Source organism: Condylura cristata, unplaced genomic scaffold, assembly GCF_000260355.1.
Source record: "Condylura cristata isolate star-nosed mole 26May11 unplaced genomic scaffold, ConCri1.0 scaffold00018, whole genome shotgun sequence".
NCBI lineage: Eukaryota > Metazoa > Chordata > Mammalia > Eulipotyphla > Talpidae > Condylura > Condylura cristata.
The window spans coordinates 42,172,858-42,190,269 of NW_004567119.1; the positions used below are offsets into that span (position 1 = coordinate 42,172,858).

Sequence of the window (17,412 nt, forward strand, 5' to 3'; positions counted from 1 at the left end):
CCCACTCTGTCTCTGGTGAATCCTCTCACTGCCCCTGCACCTCTGGCCTGTACCCCAGTTCTGTATGCATAAATAAATAGATCTTACAAAAAAAAAAGAACTTACAGAGTGACTAAGTGGATTTCAAAGTTCAACTTTCTGCTGTTTACAGGAAACCCATCTCCAACAAAGACAAGTCACAGATGATAGTTAAAGCATGTTGAAGCAAATGCTAACCTAAAAAAGTTAGGAACAACTATCCTTACATTGTATAATATAGATATCCAGTTAAAATAAATGATAGAGATGGGCATTTCATGATGATGAAGGTCCTAGTACAACAAGAAACACCATATATACACCAAATATTAGAGTACCTTTAAAGTACCAGCAGATTATTGATAGAATTGAAGTGAAATATTGGCACTAACAAATTAATACTAGGAAATTTCAACTTTCAGTTTACAACTATGCACAGGTCAACAAGACAGAATAAGAAAATAAAAAGTCTCCAATGAACAGCTATATCATACATGTTTAACAGAAACCTACTGAACATTCTATTCCCAAACCACTGCATATATATCTTTTTTTTAATATTTATTTACTTATGCATACAGAACTAGGGTATAGGCCAGAGGTGCAGGGGCAGTGAGAGGATTCACTAAAGACAGAGTGGGGTGCAGAACAGGCTGATAGATGAAGTACACTGCTGAGGGGAGCAGGGGGCAGGTCAAGAGAGGTCTGCTGCACCACATGGATCACCTCCCTGGCTGGGGACCAAACTTGTGCTGAAGCTGCTGTGGCTAGCTTCATAGTGCTGCACTTTAACCCGCCATGCCATCAGGGAGGGCCCTGCACATGTATTTTTTCAAGTGCATGTGGAAAAGTTTCTAGAATAGACTATATGTTGGACCACAAATCAACCGTCAAAAAACTACTGAGATTGAAATCATATCAAATACTCTGACAGTAATGTCATAAAGGTAGAAATAAACTTAAAAAAATAAAAAAGAAAAAGGAAGCTAAGGAACATGCTCCTTGACAGCTATTAGATAAAACAGAATATTAAAGCAGAAATTAAGAAAAAAACCTCAAAACTAATGAAAATGAGGGTATAAATTATTAGAATTGACAGGATGCAGCAAAACTAATTTTTAAGATGGGTGACAGTTACAGTACAGAACATTGAAAATTCCAAAGTAAACAACTTTATATTAAGCAACTTGAAAAAGAATAAACAAGTCCAAAAGTCATTAGAAGGAAGGACATAATGAAAATAAGAGCAGAGGTAAGTGAAGTAGAAATCCAAAGATTGATAAAAGTTGGTTCTACAAGAAGATAAATAAAACTGATAAACATCTAGGTAGGCTAATAAAGAAAAGAGGAGGAAAATCATTAATAAACAGAATTAGAAATGAAAGAGGAAAAATTACCACAGATGGACTAGAAATAAAAAGGATCACAAGAGATTACTATGATCAAATCACTATAAGGCAATAAATTTGATAACCTGAAGAAATCAACAAATTTCTAGAACAACATAGTTTACCACGACTAAAGTGTAGTGGAAAACTGATCACAAGCATGGAAATTGAGACGGTAATGAAGTCTCCCTACCAACAACAAAACCCCAGGGCTTTACAAGTGCATTCTATGAAATCTTTAATGAAAATTTATCCCCATCTTGTTCAAATTATTTCTAAAATTCCCATAAGGAATGATGCCAATACTACCCTATTACCAAAACCAGACAAAGGCAGCACAAGAAAACTACAGACCAATGTCCCTGATGAATATTGATGTGAAAATCTTCAACAGAATGCTAACAAGCCAAATTATTGATTGCCAGGATTATATACCATGATTACGTGATAATTATTTCAGGGATGCAGTGATGATTTCATATTTGTAAATTGATTAATCATAACATCAATGAAATAAAAAGATAAAGATAATATGATAATAATGGATGCAGAGAAAGCATTTGATAAGATTCAGCACCAATTACGATCAAACCCACAAAACAAACAGGGAAAAAAGGAAAATATCTCTCCCTAGTAAAGGTCATATATCACAAACTTATAGCCAGAATAATGCTGCAGGGTGAAAAGTAGAAAGTTTTCACTTTAAGACTAGAAGGAGGACCTCTCTGGTGGCACAGTGGGTTTAAAGCACAGCACTAGGAAGCTAGCAGCATGAGTTTGATCCCTGGCCAGTGAGGTGACCCATTTGTGCAATGGAACTCTCCTGTCTCACCCGCTGCTCCCCTAAGCAGTATACTTCTGAATCTGCCTGTTCTGCTCCCCGCTGTCTCTTGTGAATCCTCTCACTGTCCCTGCATCTCTGGCCTATACTTTAACTCTGTGTGCATAAATAAATAAATCTTTAAAAAAAAAAAAAGACTAGAAGCAAGATAAAGATGTCCATTGTCTCCACCTTTGTATAATTTAGAATTAGAGGTTTTACCTAGAACTAAGCAATTAGCAACAGGAAATAAAATAAAAGGAATGGAAATAAATAAGTGAAACTATTATTATTACTATTATTATTTGTAGATGATATATCACCACACATAGAAAACCCTAAAGAGTCCACCAAAATCTTACCAGGAACAATAAATGAATACTGTAGTGACAGGTTACAAAAGTAAAATTCAAAAGTCTATGGCATTTTTATATGCAAACAATGAACAACTAGAAAAAGAGATTAGGAAAACAATGCCATTCATAATCACTTCAAATAGTATTAAAGATCTAGGTGTTAAACTAACCAAATAGTTAAGGGACTTCCTTATATGATGAAGAATACAAGATTCTATTAATAGGCTCTGACAAGATGGAAATACATTCCACGATTGAATGGGAGAATCTGTGTAGCCAAAATGCAACCTATAAATTTAATGTGATCACCATTAAAATACCAAAAATAATCTTCAAAGAGATTGAGCAAAAATATTAAACTTTATGTGGCAAAATAAAAGACCTTAATTAGCAAAAACAATTCTGAGAGTAAAGGAAAGAAACCATACTACCTAGCTTCATACTATAAAACAACAATCATAAAAATAATACGCTAATGGAGTAAAAAGAGACACATGGATCAATGGGACAGAATTGAAAACCCAGAAATAAATCCATGTATATATGAATATTTAACTCATGATAAAGGAGCCTTAAACATGATAGGGAAAGGAGTCCCTTTAACAAAGGGTGCTAGGAAAATGGGACAGTCCATTGGTCAGAAAACTCTAGCCATGCACAAAATGAATTCTAAATGGATTCAAGACATATAAAAACAGCAACAATAAAATATATAGAAGAAAATATTTGTAATGTGTTTTATGACATCAATGACTAAGATATTTTTGAACACTCAAACCCTTTGGCAAGGGAAATAAAATGAAAAGTAAACAATTGGAGTTAGCTCAATTTAAAAAAGCTCCTACCCAGTGAAAGAAAGTATCAGTAGGTTAAATGGCATTCTGCTGAATAGAAGAAAATATCACAATCGACAAGAAATTAATATCCAAGATACACAAAAACTTACTCAACTTAGCAAAAATAAAAACAACTAACTACCCAACTGACAAATGGGTAGGAGTCTGAACAGATGATTCACCATGAGAATCTCCAAAAGATCAATAGGTCCGTAGAAAATATTCATCAGTATTTTAATAATGGAGAAGCAGGTCGAAACCTCATACCTGTGAGAATGGCGCATATGAAAAAGCACCCCAACATCAAGTTCTAAACAAAAAGCAAGAGGAAATAAAAAGACATGGAGAAAGAGGACACTGTTACACTGTTGGGAATGGAAAACTGTCTGGATCTACCTTAAAAAGCTGAAAATGGAAATAGTGCTCAGCCCAGCTCAGCCCAGCTGGAGCATGTCTCCAAAGAATAGCACCACCAACTAAAAAAAAAATGATATCCTCTACAACATTTATTGCAGGAGTATATAATAGCTAAGACATGGGAAATGCCTCAGTGCCCATAGGTAGAAGACAGGATCAAGAAGATGTGGTTCCAAAAACACTGACTTGAAAGGAGACCCATACTCCTATGTTTACTGCAGCACTTTTTACACTATCCAAGACAGGGAAATAACCTAGATGCCACAATAACAGATGAGTGAAACACCACTCAGTAATCACAAAAGATGGATGGTGACACTCACATGTGGAATATAGAGACATCAAACAAAGGATCAAAAGAAGAAAGACTCTAGAACCAGTTCTTAAAACTGATCATCAATCTGAGGCACCCAAGAGGGAAAAAGAAGAGGGTGGGAGGAGAATGGGGGAGGGGAGAAGGGAATAGTGAGCCATGGTGGAGTCCTGTGGGTGCTTATTGGGGAAAGCTATGATGGCAACACTTCAGGGGAGAGATCCTACCTGATCAAAATATTTGCAAAGATGTAAAACAATGGTGCTTCATTAGTAAAAAAAGAGCAAAAGTTAAAAACCCCATGTAGGATAGCAATATAACAGTCAAACAAATGAATGCTTTACACATCACGAAAGATGAAATGGTGCCATTTACAGCAAAATGGGAGGAGTCTGAGGTAACTATTAGTAAAGCAAGTCAGAATGACAGTGTCAACCACTGTATGTAGATATGTTTATCTAATGGGTGTTTTGACAAAGCAAAATACTAGTGGGCATTAATAAAGGACATGCGGCCTGAGGTTAAGAGAGGGGAGGAGGAGCACTGGTTAGGGGTATATGGGGTGCCGATAGGAAAAGTACTCTCATTTGGGACAAGATATTTCATGTGAAATTGCAAAAAGGGCTTACACTAAAACTTGCAAGAAGAGGTTGCAGCTGAGCTGTAAATGAAGAAATCTGGCCTCTATTTGAGACAGGCTTTGGCATATTGCATTTGACAGGGTATTCCATATGACAGTGACTTTGAGCCTTATCTAAAAAGGGATTCAAAAAGGCCTGAAGGGGGCATTTTGTCTTAAAATTGAGGTTAAACAGCAAAGCTATGATTTTCTCTGAGTTTATAGCTATTTCAGATGCCCTTTTGAGGGTTCAATGAGAACTATGTAGGTGATCATTTCCCCTTGTCCTGAGTCTCTATAGCCAAATGTAGGGGCCACTCCTGATGGACTGTTGGGTAGGAGCCTTCCTCTTAGGCATAGTGGGTACAGGTCTCACCCTTGGATACTCATCCTTACCCTTATTGACAGTTACGTGGACAGCTGCGGTGTCTTTGTATTGGGGGCCATCCTTCACCCCGCACCAGTACCAGCCCTCATCCTTCTCAGTGACTGGATTCAGGACCAGGTTTATGAGCTGCTTCTTCTGGTTGTAGTACACAGAGGGCTGGTTAGGGCCTTTATCTTGGCTGGGCAGGGCCTTGCAACCTCTGTCCGTCCATTTGCACCAGTATTTCTCGGAGGAGTAGAATTGGCATGATACATTGCAGGGGAGCTCGAGAGCTTCTTCCTCCCTTGCAATGACATCCTTGGGCACTTGAAGCTTTGGTTTTCCTGCAGTTGGGTAAAGGGAGAAATGGGCATAGAGTTGGCACTGGTGATGATGCAGGGAAATGGCTGTGGGTTGAAACTTTGTAAATGCAAATGCCCCAAAACAGATGACTGCATCAAGAAGATGTGGTATATATAAAATGGAATACTACCCAGCAATCAAAAAGACAAACTCATGCCATTCGCAGCAACATAGATGGAGCTGGAAGGGATTATGCTCTGCGAAGCAAGTCAGAAGGAAAAAGAAAAATATCGAGTGTTTCATTTATAGGAGGAATGTAGGAGAGCCAAATAAGACAGAGGAAAAAATAATCATACAAACACAACAAAATAAAACAAAAACAGACAGACAATTATTAACTAGAGACATCCTGCAGGGAGGGGGAGAAAAGGGGTAGGTAGGCGGGAGGGAGGAGCACAGGGGACTGGTGATGGTGCAGGGGTGAAGTGGGGGAGGAAATTCTATGGGGTCCACACCTCTACAAACGAGCTATGATGTAAAACATATACATAAGTAAATTTGATAAAAAAGAAAACATTATACTAAACACTTAAGAAATGTAACTCTGTGCTTAGGTAGGAACTGTTACTGAGAACACCAGGAGCTACACCTTGCCTTCAGCCTGCTCACTGAGTTTCTCTTTAGGCTCAAGCAAAGAGCTTCCTTCTACTCAGCTACATTGCTGGAACACTGTAGAAGGAGGTGCTCCCTGTGGTGGCTTGAAAAATGGGTGTATGTAGGGAACAGTGCTTGTTAAAAGGATGAAATGCAATCTCAACTGGTGGCTTTGCTCCTGAGATCTGAGGTACATTCCATCAGCACGAAGGTGGGTGAGAAAGGAGGAAAGGCAGGTGGGGGGTGAAGCTACTGGTGCCTGAGGGGTCCTCCCTTCCTTTTGCCCAGGTCAACTCTTACCGTCAACAATTTCAAGCTTCATCACTGTTGTCCAGTGATCATCACCACTGGTGAGACACCAATAGAAACCAGCATCCTTGGCGGTGAGCTGGTTGAGTATGACGGTGAAGGTGCCATTGCCTGGCTCCTCATGCAGTGCGAGCCTCCCCTTGTAGTTTTCAAGCTGTGCCTGGACCACGCCCTCGCTGTGCACCAGCAGAGGGCAGTCGCCACTTTGACTTTTCTTCCAGCGGCACCAGTACTTGTCGCTGTCTCTTTCCTTGGGGTTGTAGGGGCAGCGCACAGCCACAGAGCCTCCTTTCACTCCTGTGATCACAGAGGGGCTCGGGGGAATTGAGGTCTCTGGAAGCAGAGATGGGATGGAAGAACAGTAACATAATCTTAGCAACCTTTTCTCCAGAGCCTGAGCCAGAGTAGGGAGTACAGTTTAATCATCTCACCCTCCTCACAAAATGAAAAGGAAGCTGATGTCAGCACCTGTGGTTGGAGTCACACAATACCAGTGACCTCAGCACTGGTCTGGGCTTCACACTTCCTTTCCCCTCTATTCTGAGCAGAGAATGGGTGGGATTTAAGGACAGACTACTTACTTTGGTTTCTTACAAATCTTCCTCTTAAGTTTTTGTCTGTTTATTACCTTATACCACCAAAACCTGCAGATGGATTGCCTCTAAACTGAGAAAATATATTTTAAATGGCATGAGATAAAATACAAACTATGTAAAACAGGTAAGTGTAACTGGTGGGCTCTGAGGGCATCTCAGAGGAAGGCCATTCTCCTATATGTTAAAGTTGAGCGCCATCCCACCAGACACTGAGGGGAGCGGTGAGGACTCACTGCTGGACACATAAGTGATGCCCAGGAAAGGCAGTGCTTGGAGGGCACGTGTGAGGGAAGGATATGTGCTCCCATGTGCAAAGGAGCCACCATGTGGGTGACCCCAGGCACAGCCAAGTAGTCTAGGTGAGGCTAAATAACCAGTGACTCTAAGGATTTGGAATAGAAAATTTAGAGGCACGTGCATTACTTCCTGAGAAAACCTTGAGACTAAGATTACCCAGTTTGTCTCCCATTAGAATATGAGCAATGAGGTGCCATTCTGCTCAAGGATTAGGGCCAGTCCATCCCAGGCAGCTCCACTGTGGCGCTCTGAAACCCAGACCATCTATGAACTTGCCTCAGTCAGGAATCTCACTCTCCTCATCCCTATTAAGCAGAGGTAACTAATACAAGACCTTTAATAAAACCGAAGACTTAAGAGCTAACATAAAGCAGCAGCTGTTTTTCCTAATTCTCCTGTGTAGCTGCCCACACAGCATCTAGGTCACAGTTTGCCAGTGAGTAGCTACTGTTGGCTCCTTGAGGACTATCAATGAGCACTGAATAGGTTCACAGACAGTTCCATCCTTTCCCCTCAGGGCTCACCTTCCTTGACAAAGAGATGCCAAGCCTGAATGGGTGCGTCTTCCTGAAGCTGACCGGATCTGTGGGTGCCACACACATAGTGCCCTGCGTCCTCCTTCTGCAGGCCAACGATCAGCACGCTGAAGGAGCCGTCACTCTTGGGAGCAAGCCGGACCCTTCCCTCAAAGGTCGGCATTATATCTCCTACGGTGTTGATGACCACTTTGTAGTTCTTCACATTGCAGCTGTTATTATTCATTCGGCACAGAAATATGGCCGTGTCTTCCATATTGGAGCCCAGGGCACAGTCAAACCTCACTGAGCTCCTCAGGTCTGCATAAACGAGCTCCGGTCCAGGCGTCAGTATTTGGAGCCTAATTTCTTTCTCTTTTTGGGGATTGGGATTATTATCTACGGAGCACATAAAACTCCCAGCATCGGTGGGCTGGAGGTGTTTGATGATTAAAATGAACTTTGATTCACTGGTACCGCTAAAAGGCTTAAATTCTAGTCTGTCTTTAAAATGTGAAGAATCCAGATAGCCATTGGAGTTGGCTATCAAAGAGTATTGGATTTCACTGTTTGGTTTCCAGAACACGTTCTTCAGCTTATTAACATCCTCAGGCTTGAAGGGGCAGTCAATGGTCAGTGTTGTGCCAGGGACTGCTGTGTAGATTTTGGTGTTACCTGACATCTCCTGGCCTGCAGGATAAGGGATGGCACACAGGACAGTTTAGTGTTTCCATGGTGGGGGGGTGCCCATCCCCTGGAATACCATCCTCTCCTGAGGAATACAGTCAGAATATGGCTCCCAAGACCCTATTTTATTGCGTTCTCATGCCCTCTCTAAGCTGGCACTCATTTTTCTCTCTTCTGTGCTCTCTTAACACTTAACACCTAGATCAGTCACAATCACCTGTCTTGTAGGTAGGTAATTATGCTTCCCCAGACTCCCCAAGTCCCTTGAGGGTTTTCCTTGGATTTGACTTCCCTGCAGTGCCTGGTACAATGCCTATATCTGATGGGTGCTTACAATGAATGTAAGTGCAGGGAGGTAGATTTCAGTGTAATACAGAAGAAGTTTCTAAACTTTATGACAGTCCGAATAGGGAATGAGCTGCCATGCCAAGTAGTGAGTTTCTACCTTTTAAAGTGTTTAAACAGAGGCTGTGTAACAGTTATCCCCTGGGTGCCTCTGGGTATCCTATGTAGGGTAAGCCCTAGCTCTCTCAGGATCTTAATATTCTGCAATTTTGTGACTTTGTCACCACCTGAATAAACTCTTTATTCAGCCCACGGCTAACAGTAGGCACATTCCAAAAGAACACAACATATGTTAGGGACACTCTCTAAATCTCTACTCCAAATGCTCCTTTTATCTACCTATTTATCTGTCTGGCTATCTAAAGATTTATTTATTTATGTATACAGAACTGGGGTACAAGCCAGAGGTGCAGGGGTGATGAGAGGCTTCACCAGAGACAGAGTGGGGAGCAGGACAGGCAGATTGATGAAGTACACTGCTGAGGGGAGCAGCAGGTAGGTCAGGAGAGGTCTGCTGCACCATGTGGGTCACCTCTGGGGCCGGGGATCCAACTCACACTGAAGCTGCTATAGCTAGTTTGCAGTGCTGTCTAATCTTTTGTGCCACCAGGGAGGACCTATTTATTTATTTTTAAGATTTATTTATACATACAAGAGCTGGGGTGTAGGCCAGAGGTGTGGGGAGGTGAGAGGAATCACCAGAGGCAGGGTGGGGAACAGAACAGGCAGATAGACTGTCTGAGGGGAACAGCGGGTGAGACAGGAGAGGTCTTCTGTGCCATGTGGGTTACCTCCCTGGCGGGAATCAAACTTGTGCTGCAGTAGCTATGAATAGCTTCATAGTGCTGAGACTTATTCCCATATGCCAGCAGGGAACCCGCCTGCCCCTTTCTCTTTAAATTACCCTTGGCTATCTAAAATGTCCTTTGTTGTTGAATATGAATTTTATCAAAAAGATATTTCCGGGCCCTCCCTGGTGGCACAGAGGGTTAAAGCACAGCACTAAGAAGCTTAAGCCACTTCCCCATGAGTTCGAGCCCTGCCTGCCCCGGAGGTGACCACATGGTGCGGCAGACCTCTCCTGACCCGCCCGCTGCTCCCCTCAGCAGTGTACTTCGTAGATCTGCCTGTTCTGCTCCCCACTCTGTCGCTGGTGAATCCTCTCGCCGCCCCTGAGCCTCTGGCCTGTACCCCAGTTTTGTATGAACAAATAAATAAATCTTTTAAAAAAAAAGATATTTCCTATTTTTCTCTTTCCTAAATTACAGCATACATGTCTGGTGGCCCATCTCTGCAGGGCCCTGGACTTTGAACAAGAACTGATAGTTTTCTTAATGCTGTGAGTGTTGATTGACTAACGGACTCCATGTTTAAAAAAATTGCAGTTTGAAAGCAGTCTTCTAGTAACTTAAGATCTTGTTCTAAAAGGTAAACTAATGGTAGGAATCTAGGGATCCCTATAAATCTGTTTATTTTTTTTCACTCCATCAGCTCATAAACCTCCTACTCAGCTGCAACAAACACAATAAGAGAAATTGTCTTCCTGATGCTCTTTAAACCAGGATATGGCCTTAGTGAAGCCCGAGAATATTACACAGGCCCCAGGACATAGAAAAGTCTACCTGCTGCCCCCTAGTGGCCTGTCTATCTCATTCTCATGTCTGGTCTCCCCAAGCCCTAGGCCCAGAGCCCTACCCATCCCATGCCAGGACATCGTCCCTCTCCAGAACTTCTACCTTAAGCCTTCTTGTTGCACCTGAGATGATTCCCTCTCACTCTTTCTCAGAGTGACCCCAGGAGCCTGGATCCTTACCTTGGAAGACTTTCAAGTTTACATCAAAGGATAGCCCTCGGTTATTAATGCCCAGACCACACTTGTAGCTCCCAGAGTCTTTGCTCCTGAGGTTGGCAATGTTCACCTCAAATGTGTTGTTCTCTGGAAAGTTGGTGATTCTGATTCTGTTAGTAAAGTTCTTGGAGATGTAGCCGTCAGAGGAGATGATGGTGACGCAGGCACCGTTAGCAAACTGCCGGCACCAGTACTTCCGGGTATGACGATTGACGGAAGTGGCCGGGTAGAAGCACCGGATGAGTGCTGAGCTACCTTCCACCTTTTTTACCTCGTGGGGACCGAATATGGGGCTCTTCATGGAGACCACTATGGGGACAAAAGACATTTTCTGAGGCCCTTGGTGGGAAAGCCTGCTGAGAGGATCCAGATAGCCTGCTTTGAAGAGATGAAATTTTCCACCTACACATGTCACTATTGTGGGTTATTTGCCAAATGTTACAGCTACCCATTTTACAGTTGTATGAAATGATTAATAAATATTAAATTATAATTCATGAGTGAGACAGTGAAAGACAATGGAGTGATTAACATTGAATGATATTCCTTGTTCATAAAACTTTTGTAGGGTATACACTCTCAATATAATGTTATTTTCTAGAAACACTATATTGATTTTCTTTTTTTCTAGAAGAAAAGTGAGACCAGAAGGATAAGTCATTCCCCCCAAACTCTATAGCAACTCATGAACATGCTTGGTTCAAAAACATGGTCTTTTTAAAAATTCCCAGTGAAGATCTTTTAAAAACCCTTGGCCTTGAAATGAAGAATCATTGCTCTCTTTCCAGTGTGTCTTCAGAACATTACCTTTCCCCATTGTCTCTGTCTACTTGAGCAAGTGCAAGTTTTGAAAAGAGCATCCTTGGGGAGGAAAGGAGCTGGGACCTGGCAGACCCACCTGGGAAGACAGCCAGCAGGCAGGTGAGGAAGAAGAGCGACATCACTCGGGGCTCCCGAGGGGCTGCGCTGTTTAAGTCAACTTGCATGGGGTGCTGAAAGATAAGAAGTACGAAGAGATGAAGTTCTGGTGTCTCCCAAGACTAGCAGACCTCAGAATTCCTGTAACTCCTGTTTGGCTTTCGATTTCCAGCAACTGACATAAACTTTGCATGAGTAAATGGCTCCACACTTCCCATTACAGCTCCCATCACTCCACAGTCCTTTTGGTTTGTAGTAGCTCTAAGTAGACTTTTTTTTATCTTCTCAACTAAGCTGTAAGTTTCTTTTTGATAGGAACACATTTCTTCAGAATCCCTGTCAGGGAGACTCAGCCCTGGGAAAGAGCCTTAATATCTCAGGAACCGCTCACTGGATTTAATTGATTTCAGCAAGGGGCCCTGTCTGTTTCAGCTGACCTGCTACATCCCTGGGAGGTAAAGGGGCTGGCAGATTTTCTGGGGTGTTTGTATGAGTTAATTAAGGCTCAGAGAGGAGGACTTGTGAAGACTACCATTGTAAATATAATGACGCTTATAGCCAAAGTCTTTTCATTTTCTAGGCACTGGGTTAAAAAGTGTATGTGTATTAGCTTATATAAACTTGATAGCAGCCCCTTGAAATGGGTTTTTCATTCATATTTTACATAGGAAGAAATGAAAGTGAAAAGGTTGAGTCTTTTCCTCAAGGTCACAGAGAAATGAGGTGTGTGGGTGAGTGGGTATAGGTGAGGTAGGCGGACAAGCCTTGAACCCAGCTTTGCCTGATCCCATAGTCGGCACGTCTCTCACTGCACTGTGTTGCGTCTCAGATACAGCAGAATGCTTATCTCTTATGCATATTCCTCTTGTGTATAGAGCCCCCAGTGCTAATCAATGCAATGTTATCTATTTACACGATGACATTGGAGCTTCATAACTTCCTTTAAAAAGCAGATAAAAATTACAACTGTTTATCCATAAGAAAAATCAAGATCTGGAGACATTGAGTGATGAACCCGAAGTTTTGGATATGAAATCAGGGTTAAAAAACATAGGTGCCAGCCTCCCTGATGGCGCAGCAGGTTGAAGCACAACACTAAAAAGCTAAAGCTACTTCAGCATGAGTTTGATCCCCAGCCCCAGAGGTGACCCATATGGCGTAGGTCTCCTGATCTGCCCGCTGTTCTCAGTGTACTTCATCAGTTGGCCTGTTCTGCTCCCCACTCTGTCTCTGGTGAATCTTCTCACCACCTCTGTACCTCTGGCCTATACCACAGTTCTGTATGCATAAATGAATAAATCTTAAAAAAAAAATCCCAAAACATAGGTGCTATGGCCTTTGGTGTGCTTCCTGATGAGTCCAGCAAACCTAGTAGCCCTGAGAGGTCACATCAGTGTACTTTGTCAGAGCTGTGGAGCAACCCAGGGGTGGCCAGGACTGAGCGTCCCAGGGCCAGCCTGGCCACAACTGTCCTTAGGGCTCAAACTGTAGCCAGAGGAGAAGAAGGAGTAGAGATGAATCTCTACATTCTCACAGACTTTGGTAAGCTTTAAACTTCAGCATGAACTTGAAGAAAAGAATTAAAGGAGGAAACTGTGCTAACAAGTGCTGAGCTCCCCTTAAGACAGAAAAGAGCTAATGTGCCCCCATAAAGATAAGGAAGCTGTTGGTAGGTGACCTCCCAGGCTTCCCTGGTGCTGTCTTGGCTCAGTTCCTGCCCCTGAAACTCCCTTTATTGGCATAAAGCAAAAACATTAGAACTATTTATCTTGATTGTTCCCCCTCCCCCACACCTTGGGGGAATTTCCCAGTAAGGAACCTTTTCATTTCCTTGTGGAGATAAAGGCATTTTGTTTCTTCCTTCTTTGGAGAGGTGGGGACAGATATGAGTGTCAGGTGGCAGCTTGAGACTCTCTTGATTCTGGTTAATTTTATTAGAACTTTCACACCAGGCCAATGATTAACCTCTACAGAAAGGTTAGCCAAATGCCAGCAGTGGCCTCAACTGGATGCAGTCAGGGGTTGCTGGCTGGGGCCACCAGAGGGAGCACTGCCAGTCTCCCTGAGAGACTCCTAGGGAGGAATACATGCCAAAAAGCTGATATGTGTGTCTCCTCTGAAAGAGTTGGGATGGGTTTGCTTCAGATCCTGGCGAATCTACTGTCTGCCTTTTGCAGTGGCGTGGAGTATACTTGCAAATAGGAGTTCAAAATATCATATGTTCTTAAAAAACCCAAACCAGCAATTATTCTCCTAGTTCTGAATCCTGTGCTCACCTTCAGGTAAGCAAGCTTTCTAGCATTTCCACGACACATAAATGGGTCTTTGGAAGGGCTGAGCTTGGGGATATAGCCCTTTCTTTGGAGTAGCAAAAGTGATTGCTCTTGGGTTACAGGGAGTCAGGTGCTATGTTTTTGAAAGTGGAACACCCTAACTTCTAGCCCAGGCTTCCTCTTATTTGTGGCACGTTTAGAGCTTTGTAAATGTAATACAAGGGGAGAGTATACTCACCTGTACCCATTATCCTTTTTAAGCCTCAGGCAAAGGATAAGAGCATCAGATATGTGCATCTAGAAGGACAGACCAGCAGAGGCTGACCCCACAAGGAAGCACAAATCCATTCTGGGGAGATGTCAGTCTGGGGACACCTATACTCAGAGGCAGAAAATCTTTTCCCAAAACTGAAACTTGAAGCCCATTTTCTCTGCTTATAGCCAGAAGGACTCAGCTTTGAGAACCATTAGAGATCCCTTCCTCTCAAAACTAGTCTTTCTCCACAATATGGGGAGGTTGAGGTCTCAAGGCTCATGATGGCTTGAGCAAAGAATTTGCTGGAGGAACAATGGAAAGAATAATATTTATTGGGGACCCACTGTGCACTAGATGCTTTGCTAAAGTCCTTAATCTGATTTCACCTACTATCACAGCAATCCAAAAGATAGATATTATCTTCCTGTGCAAATGAGAAATCTTGAGTTAGAGAAATTCTTGGTCCCAAGTTCTGCTGTAGGATTGGATCAGTTCCCTATGGTTTGCTACCCCTTGACTGAATAATGGGGTCTAGTCTTTTGAGATAAACACACTGGTTTTTAAAATGGGGGTTGTTTTTTTGTCTTTTCCTAAGACTGGATGTTCTAGAACACTCTCATCTTCATTGTCTTGTAGTTTAACATATGCCGACACAATTTGGGATTGGAACATGGGTGTAGGTAGTGTTGTCTCCTTAAACATTGATCTAGCTAGTCCCCTTTAGTCAGAGGGACTCATTTACCATGCATGGCTTGGAATCTAAACTTTGTCCATCCAATCTTAGGTTTCCTCTTTTATTCAAAGGGAGAGGGATTTTATGGATTGGGTTTTGGCTAGACTGCTGCCTTTAGTAACTTTGAGCTTACCATTTGTTTGGTACACAGCTGAGCATGGATGGGGGCTTACACAGCCTCTAGGGGCTTTAGGGAACATTTGCTATGTGGACTTGAAGCCACGCTGGCAGTTTTGGACAGCTTCCTGTGAAGGTGAACTTCGTGGAGCTTTAACTTTGGAGTTCCTAGTAGGGAGTGATTAGCCTGGCTGGGGAAGGGGTTTCTCTGGCTTGGATGAATGATTCTTCCCTTACTCTCAGAAGAAATAGTTCTGAGTCCATTTGGGGCTACTACCCTTAATCTGTCATGGGTGCACAACACAGACTAGAGTGAGTCTGGAAATCGCAGCACTACCAGGAGTGCACGTTACAGGAAGGAGTGTGTGAGATTTTTTGTAAATCTGGAGTAAGCCTGTAGGTAATGTTAGGAGAAAGAAATGGAAATAGAAGGCAAGGAGATGGAGACAGAAGAAACAAGGGTTTCAAAGAATGTATGAGCTACATAGCAGGAGTATCATGGACCAGGCAAGAAAATAATAAGAATAATGAACAGCCATATACCAGAGACATTTTGTGGGGGTGGAGTGGAGAATGGGACCAAAATGGGGGTGGGGAGAGGGAAGTGCACGGGACTATGGTGATGGCACACGGGTGACTCAGTGATGGGAAACCTGCGGGGGTTATAATTCAGATGAAAAAAATGTACAAAATGATGTAAAAATAAACTTAAAAAAAAAAGAATGTATGAGCTAGAAAAATCCAAAACCTATTTCTAGCAAAAGAGCCCTGTGAATAATGCAAGACTTTAGTACAAATTAAGTGTTTGAAATGCTAGTTGCTTTGAAGTTCTGCACATAAGCCTTGTGGGTTTCCCGATGACTTTTCAACAAAGACTTGGAACCCATTTATTGATGTTACCCTAGAACCTTGGTACATATTTATTTATCTTGGCTACCTCACTCTACCAGACAGCATGCTCCTGGGAAGCAGCGCCAGTTGAGATCAAGCCCTCTATCCTCAAGGGCCTTGCACGAGAGTGTCTGGTAAGGATCAGCAAGGGCAGATGGGAATGGTTATATCCTCATCATCTCTCTGAGAAGGGCTAAGTTGGGGCTGACTTCTCTCACTTTGCCACGTGTCTTCTTGGTTATGGGCACTGGAGGGACAGTTGCATGAAGAGACTTGAAGGTTAGAGAAAACCCAGAATCCAGTGTCCTGCTCTGTCTCAGGCTGCCCAGAGAGGTCTACCACTTGGGCAAATATGTTAGCCCAACAACCGCATCTGTAAAATGGCATAATAGTCTCTGACTCATCTTTTTCTAGTCAGATGGGGGAGCATGTGAAATGGGGGAAATAGGCCGATGTACATGGAATAATTGAAAATAGTATAACATGCTCTTACTGCAAGAGATGATAGTTACACTTAATACAGGACAGTGGGCTGTATTAAGTGCGCTTGGCTAGTGACATAAATTTGTCAGTCTGCAGCTTGTCTGTCAGCTTTGTCATTTGGGGAGAAGACCAGATGCTTGGAGCTTCAAGTTCCTCACCTGTAAACTGGAGATAATTGTTATCTAGTATAGAGAATTGCTCTAAAGATTAAATGGGACAAAAATAAAGCCCTTAGTAACATACCATGCCCATAAAGATGTGAATTCCTTTCCTGACACTTCATTTTAATAACGCAGTCTGGGCATCTTTTGAAGACTGGTTGTGAGCTTTTCTGGTTGGATCATCATGGCCTGAGAGAGGGGCGTAGTGTGAGCTGTGCTGGAAGTAAGGGGTACTAGGGAGAGCTAGCACATACTGAACTATTTTCAAACACTTTACATGTGGTAAGCCATTTCATCTTCCCTAGAAGCCACTCTGCAAGACAGGATAAAGTGGGGAAGCCCATTTTAGGTGAGACAGTTGAAGCACAGACAGGTGAGGAAGTTACCAGAGGTACACAGCTCAGAAGTGATGACATAGGACTCAGATTTGGGTTCTACAGGCTGAGAGTATGAACTCTTGGCTGGCTACCATGTTACACTGCAGAAGGTCTTGATACGAGAAGAAAGAGGCTGTCTGGAGAGGGGGAGAAAGGAAATCCAACCTTAGAGGAGAAGTTAGTTTAGTTCTTTCTCTTTGCTTTTCTCAGGAAAGACAGTTCCTGTGAAAGACACCTGAACACAGAGGTAAGAGCCAACAGAGAAATTCTTCCTGAAAAATGATAATAATTGCTATTTTTAGCACCTGCCATGTGTTACATGTTTTATATATATTCTGTAACCAGACAGGTGACAGAGAAACAGAACTTCTCTCTGTTATATCACATTGTAGCAAGTGGCTTGGGTCCCCAGCTCCACCTACCCAAGAGGGCAAGACATAGACCAGCCGTGTATGGATGATGGCAGACCTCTCCTGTTTTGCTTGCTTTTCCCCTCAGCAGTGTGCTTTGTTAA

At 42.7% G+C, this 17,412-nt stretch overlaps 1 protein-coding gene across 1 annotated transcript in view; it reads right to left on the reverse strand.

The window, feature by feature from the left end:
• Positions 1 to 11,630, reverse strand: part of PIGR (polymeric immunoglobulin receptor) — a 16,876-nt gene extending 5,246 nt beyond the window's left edge. The window contains exons 1-5 of the mRNA XM_004685282.2: positions 11,588 to 11,630; positions 10,633 to 10,998; positions 7,818 to 8,483; positions 6,392 to 6,733; positions 5,164 to 5,478 (exon numbers count right to left, since the gene is read on the reverse strand). Of these exons, the coding sequence (XP_004685339.1) occupies positions 5,164 to 5,478; positions 6,392 to 6,733; positions 7,818 to 8,483; positions 10,633 to 10,998; positions 11,588 to 11,630 (1,732 nt within the window). The remainder of the gene's footprint in view (positions 1 to 5,163; positions 5,479 to 6,391; positions 6,734 to 7,817; positions 8,484 to 10,632; positions 10,999 to 11,587) is intronic.
• Positions 11,631 to 17,412: the final 5,782 nt, after the last annotated feature.